At 45.0% G+C, this 13,605-nt stretch overlaps 1 protein-coding gene across 2 annotated transcripts in view; it reads right to left on the bottom strand.

Annotated features, from left to right (window-relative positions):
- Nucleotides 1-13,605, bottom strand: part of LOC143996645 (sodium-dependent neutral amino acid transporter B(0)AT3-like) — a 159,171-nt gene that overhangs the window by 106,643 nt on the left and 38,923 nt on the right. The window contains exon 2 of one of the 2 annotated variants that reach the window (XM_077491819.1): nucleotides 1,108-1,248. The exons of the other annotated variant lie outside the window; for it this stretch is intronic. Within the exon in view, the coding sequence (XP_077347945.1) occupies nucleotides 1,108-1,248 (141 nt within the window). The remainder of the gene's footprint in view (nucleotides 1-1,107; nucleotides 1,249-13,605) is intronic. 2 annotated transcript variants of the gene reach the window in all.

Here is a 13,605-nt window from a genome sequence, read left to right on the forward strand (position 1 = left end):
CTCTATTCTATTGGGGAAACTGATTAAGATTAACTATTTGTAACCTACCCTATTCCCAGCTCTCTACTCCTAGTGCACCCACAATACACAGGCAGTCACAGCACACGGCACAAATGAATCAGTCAGTTTATTTTTTTATTTTTTATGTTAATTGGTTATGACCGCTCTGATCCTGCTGAACGATTTCATTCCCACATGTCAGTCCCGACTTTGGGGGCGATTTCAGAGACATCTGTGTGGGTTTCTGCACAGATGTCAATGGAAATCACACCCTGAAATCTGCAAAAGTAGTACAGAAACTACTTTTGGGAATCGGTTCGGTGCCACAAATGCGGCATCACACTGATACAGACGCTGCCATTTCCACCGATTTGGCATGCAATTTGACTTCAAATCACATGCCAAATGGCATCAATGTGAACCAAGGCAAAAACCTGGAAGCTGATTGGTTTCTATGTACAACTACACCAGATTTTGCATGCTCCAGCTTTAGGAAAACTCCCCCAGTATCTCACAAAAGTGAGTACACCCCTCACATTTTTATAAATATTTTATTATATCTTTTTATGTGACAATACTGAAATCACATGAGGGAGGGAACATGGCTTATTGGACCCAATTGATATTTTTACTTAGGGGTTTACTCACTTTTGTTGCCAGGGGTTTAGACATTAATGGCATAGGGGTGTGTCTCTATGCTTCCATTTAAATAACTTCTCAGGTGTATGATAAGTCCTATGTAAAATAAATAATTGGGTTCATTTTTTAGTAGAGGAAAAGGAGACCAAGGGCACTGTTGACAGTGCCACTGCCCACTGGTCATCTGATATAAACCCCTTATCATACAATGTACTTGACATGTTACTGATACTGAATATCTGTTTATTGGTGTCTTGATGTGTGGTTTTGCCCCTCCTATATGGTTGTATCTGTTATTTTTATAAAAATGTGTAAAGCTTTGCTCTTTAAAAAAAGATCTTGCCTTTTGAAGATCTAAACGTGCAAATGCCCTCCAAAGTGGGCAAAAGGAACCAACACGTGTACCCTCCATGATGGCTGAATTTCTGCCTAACAAACTGTAAGTGTATTATAATAATACATACATACCAATGCCTCCTAAGTATGGTGAAATTGTATTCCATGCCCCAATACTTCCTCTCCTTAAACGTTGTCCAATTGCAAGTTCTAGGTGGAATAAAGGAATTCCTACCAATACTAGCGCTATTGCATATGGAATTAAGAATGCACCTAAACATAAAATAAAATTATTGTTTAGTAGTAAGCATTAAAAACATTGGCAATACTTTTAAAGTTAATTGCATTTAGCAATTCACCTCCTCCGCGTCAGTTTAGTTACATATATAATGTACGAGTATGTCAGGCCTGAACAAATGTTTCCAAAATCTAAAGTTCTGTACACACAATACGAAAAGCATATGGCAAAATTCGTACGACGAGCTATCTGCCTATTTTCGGATCGTTAGTACGGTGCTTTCGACAGCCAATTTCACTTTTTCGTTAGACAAAAGCTGGATGTGTAGACTATAAAATTTTTGTCGGATGTGTACTCAACGTCCAATTTTCGTTTTAGTAGTATGGTTTCCGTACGGAAAAAAAATCATAAGAGCAAGACTACGCATGCTCAGAAACGAAAGAATACATACAAAACTATTCAACACATTATAATAAATAAATAAATTTGAGACATTTATGGACGTTCACAAATATATCTGGAAAATCAATATTCAGCGATATATCATTTCAAACCCCACTAGAAATCATATTAGGGCTGCTACGTTGGGCACTGTTCATTCAGGCCTCTCGAACCCTTCTCTCTTTAATCCTCCCACCCAGTTGGCTCCAGCATTAAACATGTTTAGAGACTTGGTTTTAAAGGATTTAGCTACATTGTCCCCTAAACATATTTTTAAAAATCCCTTACCCAGTGCAGGCCTCAAATCCCTATGCGATAATAAGGATTTGGTGATTCGCCCTGCTGACAAAGGTGGGGGCATAGTTTTACTTGACAAATCCGCGTATATGGATGAGATGTACAGGATTTTGAGTGATCTTAGTACATATAGAGAATTGCCCTTGAATCCTACATTTAAGTTTAAGAAGGACCTCACAAACCTCACCTCTAAAGGTTTCGAGTCACATATTTTAAATCGTAAGGAGAAAGAATTTCTTATTCCTCTAGCTCCCCGTATTCCTTTCATCTACTATTAACCCAAAATCCATAAGGATGTTGTACACCCTCCAGGCCGCCCGATCATCAATGGGATCGACTCTGTCACATCTAGGATTGGCAAATATGTATATCATTATTTACAACCAATAGTACAGAAAATTCCCTCATAACTTAAGGACACTAAACATGTAATTCAAATACTTTCATCATTAAAAATTGACGGAGACTATATTATGGCCACTGCGGATGTGGCTTCTCTATATACTTTTATCCCCCATTCAAAAGGAATAGAAGCAGTAAAAGATTTTTTGGAAAGAGAACCTACTCTGGTTAGAACCCAGACCAACTTCATTATTGAATTAATACATTTTGCCACCCAACATAATTACTTCTGGTTTAGCGGACATTTCTATCTGCAGGATAAAGAAGTGGCAATGGGGGCAAAATTTGCCCCCAGTTTGGCCAATATTTTTATGGCCAAGTGGGAGGAGGATGTCTTCTATGCTATAGATAGTCCACAGCTAATTCTGTGGGCTAGATATATTGACGACATCCTCCTCCTATGGGAAGGCTCGTTTGAATCCCTTGAAAGTTTCTTTGTGTCCCTTAATGACAAGGACAGAGGTATCATTTTGTCGTATGAACCAAGTCAGAGCAAAATACATTTCCTTGATCTAGAAATCAAATGGATAGATCACTGTTTCGAGTTTAGTACTTACTTTAAACCGACGGACAGCAATAGGTTTATACCCATTGACAGTTGTCACCACAAATCTTGGTTGCGGTCTATTCCCAAGAGTCAATTTCTGCATTTACGCAGAAATTGCACAGACATTGATACCTTTAAGGCACAAGGCAATACACTTAGAGATCATTTCTTGGAGAAAGGATATAACATTGAGGATGTCGATTTTGATCTCAAAAGAGCTTTGGAGGTAGACTGCTCCTCTCTTTAGTCCGATAAACCTCGTCAGAATTCCAACGAAACATTCAAATGGTCTTTCTTGACATCATATTCAATACAACACCAACAGATCAAATCTATCTTTTAGCAACATTGGGGCATACTGAAAAATGATAGGATTTTGGGTCCTCTCATACCTGAAAGGGCCAAGGTGATATACAAAGGTGCTCCTTCACTTAATAGTCGGATTGCGCCTACAATTATTAATCCACCAGTGAGGCCTTCTTTCTTCCATAACCTAACCCTTTCATTCTAGTGGCAAACGCACAATAAAAGAATTTGAATCCACAGTTACTAAACGTAAGTTCCCGATAAAACATTTCTGTATGTGTTCGACGACTAAAGTCGTGTATCTAATCACTTGTCCATGCTCCAAACAATATGTGGGCCGAACAATTTGTTCATTCACCACCAGGGTTACTGAACATATCAGCAAAATCAAAAGCGGGAGCATTAAACACACAGTTCTGAGGCATTATTGCCAATTTCATAATCGAGACCCTCGGGGTACCCAATTTCTAATTATTGATAAATTTACCGCACCCTGGAGGGGGGGGGGGGTGATAAAATTAGAGGGGTCTCCAGACTCAAGACATTCTGGACCTACCAGTTACAATCCCACTATCCACAAGGTATGAACGTGGAGTGGGATATTAATGCTTTATCAACAGAGTATGACATATTATAAATTTTTGGCCCTAATGTATCCCCATATGGAGCATGATGTATGTTAATATGCCTGTATCTGAGGAATTTATCTTTACTCCTTATTTTTATTTTATTTTATTTTTAAATTTATTTTATTTCATTTTCATTTCATCTTAAAAAAAGTTTTTAAATTTTACATTCATTTTTACCTTTATAAATGCTTTTTTATAAATGATTTTTTTTTTGTCCCACAAACATTTTGAGACCTTTTATACTTTCTATATACATTTGTAATTTCATTTGGACGTGCCAAGAAGGGACGTGGGCATGTCCAGCCTATTCGGTGCACCAACTGCGCCCGCTGTGTCCCAAAGGACAAAGCTATCAAGAAGTTTGTGATCAGAAACATCGTTGAGGCTGCAGCTGTCAGGGATATCTCTGATGCTAGTGTCTTCGATTCATATGCACTGCCTAAGCTTTATGTGAAACTGCACTACTGTGTTAGCTGCGCCATTCACAGCAAGGTGGTCAGAAACCGCTCTCGTGAGGCACGTAAGGATCGCACACCACCACCAAGGTTCAGGCCTGCGGGTGCACCTCCAAGAGCACCTCCCAAGCCAATATCCTCAGAGAGTTCTTTTCCATGAGGTGCCATGTTGAACTTCCAGTGACCAGTATGAGAGAGTGAGAGCAATAACACCAACTTTAACACACCTGCTCCCCCTTCACACCGGAGACCTTGTAACACTTACGAGTCACATGACACTGGAGAGAGAAAATGGCTAATTGGGCACAATTTGGACATTTTCATGGTGTATGCACTTTGTTGCCCGAGGTTTAGACATTAATGGCTGTGTGTTGAGTTATTTTGAAGGGACAGCAAATTTACACTGTTATACAAGCTGTACACTCACTACTTTACATTGTAGCAAAATTTCATTTTTTCAGTGTTGTCACATGAAAACATATAATAAAATATTTAAAAAAAAAAAAAACAAAAAAAAAAAAAAAAAAAAAAAAAGAATTCTTCATGAGACATTTATTATTGCAATTCTCTATTGACCTTACTATTTTGAGTGATATGATGTATTTTGTTCATCTACTAGTTGATTTTTAGCTTAATATGCATTTGTAATTTGTCTTAGAATTGCAATTATAAGTTTAAGTAACCCCATCCTGATTAATGCATATCTGACCATTATATATTTTTTGGCACAGAAAATATATTGGATATGTCCCAGTGGATACTTTATTACCATGATGGCTTCCGGGTCTCCATGCTGTGTGTCAGCAGTGCATGACTCACACTTGTGATTTTACAATTCAGGAGGATGTGACGTAGACGTTGTCCTAGCACTGTTATGTGCGTGACACGCCTTGATGCTGCCCCTTTTTCTATAGGGAGGCTTGGTGTTTACCATGCTGACACGATGAACAGGTGCTCTTGACGTCTTGACGCAACACAGGAGTTGTTTAGGCATTGCTATGTGCATGGCATGCCTTGATGCCGCCTCCAGCCCACAACGAGGCTTGGTTCTCACCAAGCTGATGCGATCAATGGGCGGATGTGACGTCATGACATAATGCTTGGCTTGCGCTCCACCGTTTTGCATTCCATCGCAGTTGCCTGAGTTCATAATACATATATAATCAGGAATCAGTATCCACACATTTTTTTATGTATTTTTAGTTTTAAATTTATAAACAATTGAATGGCTTAATTTTTACATACTGGAAGCTCTTCCGTTAAACCGGAAGTGGCGTCAATTTCCAATTCAGTCCCGCAGTTCAGTTTGGGGTCACATTCTTTATTTAAGCGTGATGTGGTTGTCTGTGGTCCATACCCCAGATGATGTCTTAGAGGACGAAATGCATCGGTTTGACCCCATAAACCACATTATGCCATTCTCTTGTGATATACTCGATAAAGTCTGCTGTTTACTTCATAAATGTGAGTGTTTTTAGTCTATTTTTGTACGATTAAAGATATCATTAACGGTATTTGCACCATGTGAGTTTTTTCCATCATGGTTTATCACGCATGAATATGTGGAGTTTTGATGACCATCCTCTCTTCCTTTAAACCTGCTGTCTATCCTCTGTGAGTGTGCAAACGCCATATTGAGTGAAGCACTGAAGACGGTCTATGGAGCAGAGTCCTGTTACATCTTCACCAGCTTATCACAACTTGTGAGGCATATATCTTCCTAAGTCTGTGAATTCTGGTAAGCGTTATTCTTATAGGTGATGGTGGTGACAAAAAATATTTCTACTCCTTGAGCACCACATAGCGGTGTCACTCAACTATGTGGAAATAGTCACTTTGCACCTGGACTTTTTTCTCTCACCAATTTTTTTGATTATTGTTTATTTATTTGTTTCTTTGTGATTTATATCAGGACTATTCACTGAGTGCATACACTTGGACTATTCACTTTCTTTTTCTGTCTTTACTGTTTGCACATAATTTTATTCATTTAAATTTATGTATTTAACCACTTACAGACCGGACCATCTTGCTGGTCAAAGACCAGACCACTTTTTGCGATTCGGCACTGCGTCGCTTTAACTGACAATTGTGCGGTCGTGTGACGTGGCTCCCAAACAAAATTGACATCCTTTTTTTTCCCATAAATAGAGCTTTCTTTTGGTGGTATTTGATCACCCCTGCGGTTTTTATTTTTTGCGCTATAAACAAAAATAGAGCGACAATTTTGAAAAAAACACATTATTTTTTTACTTTTTGTCATAATAAATATCCCCCAAAAATATATAAAAAAAACATTTTTTCACTCAGTTTAGGCCAATAAGTATTCTTCTACATATTTTTGTTAAAAAAAATTGCAATAAGCGATTATTGATTGGTTTGCGCAAAAGTTATAACGTTTACAAAATAGGGATAGTTTTAGGGCATTTTTATTAATAATTTTTTATAATTTTTTTTTTTACTAGTAATGGCGACGATCAGCGATTTTTATTGTGACTGCGACATTGCGGTGGACACATCGGACATTTTTGACACATTTTTGGGACCATTGTCATTTATACAGCAATCACTGCTATATAAATGCAGTGATTCCTGTGTAAATGACACTGGCAGTGAAGGGGTTGACCAGTGGGTGGCAGTGTAGGGGTTAAGTGTTCCTAGGGGTGTGTTACTAACTGTGTAGGGGGCTGGGCTTTCATTTAGTGACCACTGATCTCTGCTCCAATCACATGGAGCAGAGATCAGCAATACTAGTTGCTAGGCAGAATGGGGAAATGCTGTTTAAACGGCATTTCCTCCATTCAGCCATCCCGTGAGACGATCGCGGGTATGCCCGCGGCGATCGAGTCCGCCGGACCCGTGACCGGACTCACCGGGGTCCCGACCAGCACGCGAGCGTGCCGGCGGCGGCGCGCTCGCGATGGCAGGGCGGCATTGAAGATTGGACGTACCTGTATGCCAATATGCCTGCCCGTGCCATTTTGCTGACGTACATCGGCGTGCGCCGGTCGGGAACTGGTTAATTCTGCTATATATTGTGGTTATTGTAAGATTTCCATGATTTTTGCACTTTAGCGCAATATATTCTCTTTTCACTTTTTAAATAGCCGCTAGTCTTTCGATAATGTTTGCTGTTTTTTACATTTAAAAAACTATAGTCACAGCGCATATTCAACACATTATGTCACTTCTGACGTATTCTGTTGTATGAAAATTTTCGTATTGTCAGTAACCTCTTCCACATGACACTAGCATGCACAAAAATTGGACGTTCGGTCGTCCGAAAATCTAAGCGTGTGTACGAGGCTTTAGAGCCAGCTTCACAAACATAAGCAACAATGAAAGTGCTCAATGGTGGAGCAGAGTGAGGTGTGCATGCTTTGGTGTAAGGAATTATGCAGTCTTCCACAACTTTATATAAACAACTTGCATAATAATTTTTGTTTTTACACTTTTTGAATAAAAGGCGTGAGAAGTAGGGAGTTTTTTTAAGATGTACTATTTTGGATCAAAGGGTTAAATTGTTGAATGTTCGTAAGAAAAAAAACAAATACAAGGGGTGTAAGATATGTATATACTTATTTTTACTACTTTGAACTCAAAAATAAATACATTTCTGCCCATATTCCAGCTTCTTATGCTGCGTACACATGGTCTGAATTTCGGCCTGCAAAAGACTGATGACAGCTTTTCGTCGGAAAATGCAACCGTGTATATGCTCCATCGGAATTTTGCTGGCTGAATTTCCACCAGCAAAAGATTGAGAGCAGGTTCTCCAACGGAAAAAGCTTCTATCGTAAATTCGATCATGTGTATGCAATTCTGACACACAAAAACTCAGATTCAAGTACGAGATGGAAGCTATTGGCTACTGGGTATTGAACTTCCTTTTTCTAGTCCCGTCATACGTGTTGTACGTCACTGCGTTCTTGACGGTTGGAATTTGGTGTGACCGTGTGTATGCAAGACAGCTTGAGCAAAATCCGGTTGGGCAAACCATCAGAGCTTTTTCCGACCAAAATTCTGATCGTGTGTACGGGGCATAAGGCCTTTCTCACATGGAGATATAGATGTAAACAAGGCAGACTGTTGTTCTGTCAGAGAGGAAGGGAAACATTTGTGATCCCTAATAATCAGGAACACAGATGTCTCTCCTCCTCGAGTTAGTCCATCCACCACACAGTAAGAAAACACTCCCAGGAACACAGTTAACCCTTTGATTGCCCCTGATAACCCATTCCCTGCCAGTGTCATTTTTACAGTGTCAGTGCATATTTGTTTTGTTTTTTACCACTGATCACGGTATTGGTGTCACTGGTCCCCAAAAAGTGTCAGATTTGTCTGCCACAATGTCGCAGTCCTGCTAAAAATCACTAATTTCCGCCATTACTAGTAAAATTATAAAAAAATAAAAAGTCCATAAATCTATCCCATAGTTTGTAGATGCTATAACATTTGTGCAAACCAATCAACATAAACTTTTTGGGATTTTTTTTTTACCAAAAATATGTAGCAGACTACAATTTGGCCTAAATTGTTGAAGAAATTTGTTTTAATTTTTTTTTATTAAGAATGTTTTATAGCAGAAAGTAAGAAAAAATTTTTTCCCAAAATTGTCAGTCTTTTTTTGTTTATTGCGCAAAAAATAAAAAGGTTTTGCAAAAAATGGCCTGGTCAGGAAGGGGGTAAGATCTTCCAGAACGGAAGTGGTTAACAAACAAACAAAAAAACCTTCTGACCTTTACCCTTGACCTTTACCCAAACATTAACACTGGCACTGACCTAGAAAAAAGCTTGATCTAGATATTTTTTAAATGTAATTTTATTATCTTTTTTCTTTTCTTTTTTTACACACACTTTTTTTTCTCTCTCCCTCTGCAAGAAGAGAGAGAGATACGTTGTATCTCTCTCCTCCATCGACAAAGAGAAACTACACGGAGAAGGGCTTCACAATGACTGATCGCTATGATGTCTAGTCAGAGGCTATCACAGTGATCAGGTGGCCCGGAATCTGGAATTACGGTTCCTGATCATTAGAGGGGCCCGCGTAGCTGGTCCTGGCTGGGAGCGACCTAAAGAATCCACCAGCTATAACCCGACTAGTGAGATAAGCTGCGCCTCTTGTTTCTGTGGCTGCTCCAGGACCCAGTGCTTCGGTTATCCTGCGAGTCCGGGGTTTTGCTCACCTGCTCTCCTTGATAGCAGAACCACCGGGGAAAAGGACACCAGAGTTGGGTAAGCCTGAAAAGGGTGAAGGTAGTGTCCCAGAGGTGAGAGGGAGGGAGGTGATACCTGTGGTAACAATGTGGTTGTGCCAAACAAAGTCAGCTCCACGTGCAACTATCTCTTGGCTGAAGAATGCTCCACAATTGTTGATTTAGATATCTCCTCCGACCGACTCTTTAAACTGTTTTCAGACACCTTGTCATGGACTGGGAAGTGGACTGTTAGTGATGAGGAGCAGTTGTGTGATTTAGGGGAGGACAAATTCCCTCTGTGCCAGCGGCCAGTGTCAAAATTGAACTGTCTGCCAGTGCCGCTCCCTCCTTATGCATTGCCAAACCCTTTGTGGAGGATCTCTGTGTAAGATGGGTTCCTAAAATTGCTTTGACTAAACTGGTTCGGTTGACCAAGTTTGACTGTAAGCTTGACATTATTGTAGGATACCCAGTTCAAGGCACACAGATTCACGGGTCTTAACTGGGTATGGAGACCCTAACACACTGTCTATTCCTGTATGTTGTGGTCGTTCAAGTGCTTATCTAATAGTTTTTTTCAAATTATCGATGCTCCCCACTGAAACCACTGCCTGTGGAGGAGAATTCCACATCCTAACCGCTCTTACAGTAAAGAACGCTCTACGCAGTTTAAGGTTAAACAACTTTTCTTCTAACTTTAGTGAATGGCCATGTGTCTTATTAAGTTCCCTTTCATGGAAAAGTTTTATTCCTATTGTGGAATCACCAGTACGGTATTTGTACATTGAAATCATATCCCCTCTCAAACGTCTCCTCTCCAGAGAGAACAAGTTCAGTGCTCATAACCTTTCCTCATAACTGAGGTCTTCCAGTCCCTTTATTAGTTTTGTTGCCCTTCTCTGGACTATCTCCAGTTCCAGCACATCCTTCCTGAGGACTCGTGCCCAGAACTGGACAGCATACTCCAGGTGCGGCCAGACCAGAGTCTCTGAAGTTAATCCCCTTTTTAATGTATGTCAATATTCTGTTTGCTTTGCTTGCAGCAGCTTGGAATTGCATGCCATTGCTGAGCCTGTCCCCCCCAGGTCCTTTTCCATGCTAGATTAGAGGTTCTCCCCTAGTGAGTAGATTGGGACAGGAGATGGAGAAGCAGCCAGGTGGAGGCATGGAGCCAGCTGGATAGGAGAGGGGTGCAGCCAGGTGGGGGGAGGATGGAGCCAGGTGGACAGAAGAGGGGGTGCAGCCAGGTGGAGAAGTGGAGCCAGGTGGACAGGAGAGGGGGTGAAGCCAAGTAGAGGGTTGGAGCCAGGTGGACAGGAGAGGGAGAAGCAGCCAAGTGGAGGCATGGAGCCAGGGGGACAGGAGAGGGGGGTTCAGCCAGATGGGGGGAGGATGGAGCCAGGTGAACAGCAGGTGGAGGGATAGAGCCAGGAGGACAGGAAAGGGGGTACAGTCAGGTAGGGGGAGGATGGAGCCAGGTCGACAGGAGAGGGGGGTGCAGCCGGTGCAGCCAGGTGGATGGATGGGGCCAGGTGGACAGGAGGGGGTGCAGCTAGGTGGGGGGAGGATGGAGCCAGGTTGACAGGAGAGGAAAGGTGAAGCCAGGTGGTGGGAGTATGAAGCCAGGTGGACAAGAGAGGGGGTGTAACCAGGTGGAGGGATGAAGCCAGGTTGACTGGAGGGGGTGCAGCCAGGTGGACAGGAAAGAGGGTGCAGTCAGGTGGAGGGAGGATGGAGCCAGGTGGACAGGAGAGGGGGTGGAGCCAGGTAGATGGATGGAGCCAGGTAGACAGGAGAGGGGTGCATCCAGGTGGTAAGATGGTCCCAGGTGGACAGAGGGGTGCAGCCGGGGGGGAGGGATGGAACTAGGTGGACAGGAGGGGGTGCAGCCAGGTGGAGGCATAAAGCACGGTGCACAGGAGGTGGGTGCATTCAGGTGAAGGGATAGAGCCAGGTGGACAGGAGGTGGTTGCAGCCAGGCGGAGGGATGGAGACGGGTGGATGGATGGAGCCAGGTGGAGGGATGGAGCCAGGAGCATGAATGGATCCAGGTGGACAGAAGGGGGTGTGCAGACAGAAGGAGGGATGGAGCCAGGTGGAATGATGGAGCCAGGTGGAAAGGAGGGGGTGCAGCCAGATTCAGGAATGGAGCTAGTTGGGAGGGTGGAGCCAGGTGGACAGGAGGGGGGATGGAACCAGTTGGACAGGAGGGGGGGTGAAGCCAGGTGGACAGGAGAGGGGGTGAAGGCGGGGGGGGGGTAATGGAGCCAGGTGAACAGGAGAGGGAAGGTGTAGCCAGGTGGAGGGAGAATGGAGCCAGGTGGACAGGGGAGGGATTGCAGCCAGGTGGACAAGAGGGGGGTCTAGCCAGGTGGAGGGATGGAGCCAGGTGGACAGGAGAGGGTTTGCAGCCAGGTGGAGGGTTGGAGCCAGGAGGAGGGTTAAAGCCTGGTGGAGGGATGGAGCCAGGTGGACAGGAGGGGGTGCAGTCAGATGGAGAAATGGAGCCAGGTGGATAGATGGAGCCAGGTGGACCAGAGGGGGGGGGGGTGCAGCCAGGCATAGGGATGGAGCCAAGTGGACAGGTAAGGGGGTTCAGCTAGGTGTAGAGATGGAGCCAGGTGGAGGCATGGAGCCAGGACAGGAGAGGGGGCTGCAGCCAGGTGGACAGGAAAGGGGGGTGCAGCCAAGTGGGGAGAGGATGGAGCCAGGTGGACAAGAGAGGGAAGGTGCGGCTAGGTGGAGGGATGGAGCAAGGTGGACAGGAAGGGGGTGCAGCCAGGTGTAGGGATGGAGCCAGGTGGACAGGAGGGGAGGTGCAACCAGGTGGAGGGATAGAGCCTGCCAGATGGATGGAGCCAGGTCTACAGGAGGGGGATGCATCTAGGTGGGAGGGATGGAGCCAGGTGGACAGGAGAGAAAGCAGCCAGGTGGATGGATGTAGCCAGGTGGACAGGAGGGGGGTGCAGCCAGGTGCAGGGATGGAGCCAGGTGGACAGGAGAGGGATGGAGCCAGGTGGACCGGAGAGGGATTGAACCAGGTGGACAAGAGAGGGAGAACCAGCCAGATGGAGGCTTGCTGCCAGGAGGATAGGAGAGAGGGTACAACCAGTTGGAGAGATGGAGCCAGGTGGACAGGAAAGGGGGGGCAGTCAGGTGGGGGGACGATGGAGTCAGGTGGAGGGAGGATGGAGCCAGGTGGACAGGAGAGGGGGTGGACAAGAGGGGAGTGTAGCCAGGTGGAGGGATGGAGGCAGGTGGACAGGAGAGGGGGTGAAGCCAGGTGGAGGGATGTAGCAAGGAGGACAAGAAAGGGGATGCAGTCAGGTGGATGCATGGAGCCATGTGGACAGGAGGGGGGTGCAGCCAGGTGGACAGGAGGAAGGGGGCAGCCAGGTGGAGGGATGGAGCCAGGTGGACAGGAGGGGGTGCGGCCAGGTGGATGGATGAAGCCAGGTGGACAGGAGTGGGCGTGCAGCCAGGTGGATGGTTGGAGCCAGGTAGACAGGAGTGGGGGTGCAGCCAGGTGGAAGGATGGAGCCAGGTGGACAGGCAAGGGGGTTCAGCCAGGTGGAGGGGTGGAGCCGGGTGGACAGGAGAGGGGATAAAGCCAAGTAGAGGGATGGAGCCAGGTGGATAGGAGAGGGAGAAGCAGCCAGGTGGAGGCATGGAGCCAGGAGGACAGGAAAGTGGCTGCAGCCAGGTGGGGGGAGGATGGAACCAGGTGGACAGGAGGGGGGTGCATCCAGGTGGTGAGATGGACCCAGGCGTTCAGGCGGGGTGCAGCCAGGGGGAGGGATGGAGCCAGGTGAACAGGAGGGGGTGCAGCAAGGTGGAGGGATGTAGCCAGGTGCACAGGAGGGGGGTGCAGCCAGGTGCAGAGATGGAGCCAGGTAGACAGGAGAGGGGTTAGAGCCAGGTGGACAGGAGCGGGGGTACCGCCAGGTGGAGGGATGGAGCCAGTTGGCCAGGAGAGGGGGTGAAGCAAAGTAGAGGGATGGAGCCAAGTGGACAGGAGAGGGAGAAGCAGCCAGGTGGAGGCATGGAGCCAGGAGGACAGGAGAGGAGGTGCAGCCAGGTGGATGGATGGAGCCAGGTGGATAGGCAAGGGGGGGTT

This window comes from Lithobates pipiens, unplaced genomic scaffold (assembly GCF_037356315.1).
Source record: "Lithobates pipiens isolate NorthernLeopardFrog02 unplaced genomic scaffold, aLitPip1_a1.2 Scaffold_19, whole genome shotgun sequence".
NCBI classification, from domain to species: domain Eukaryota; kingdom Metazoa; phylum Chordata; class Amphibia; order Anura; family Ranidae; genus Lithobates; species Lithobates pipiens.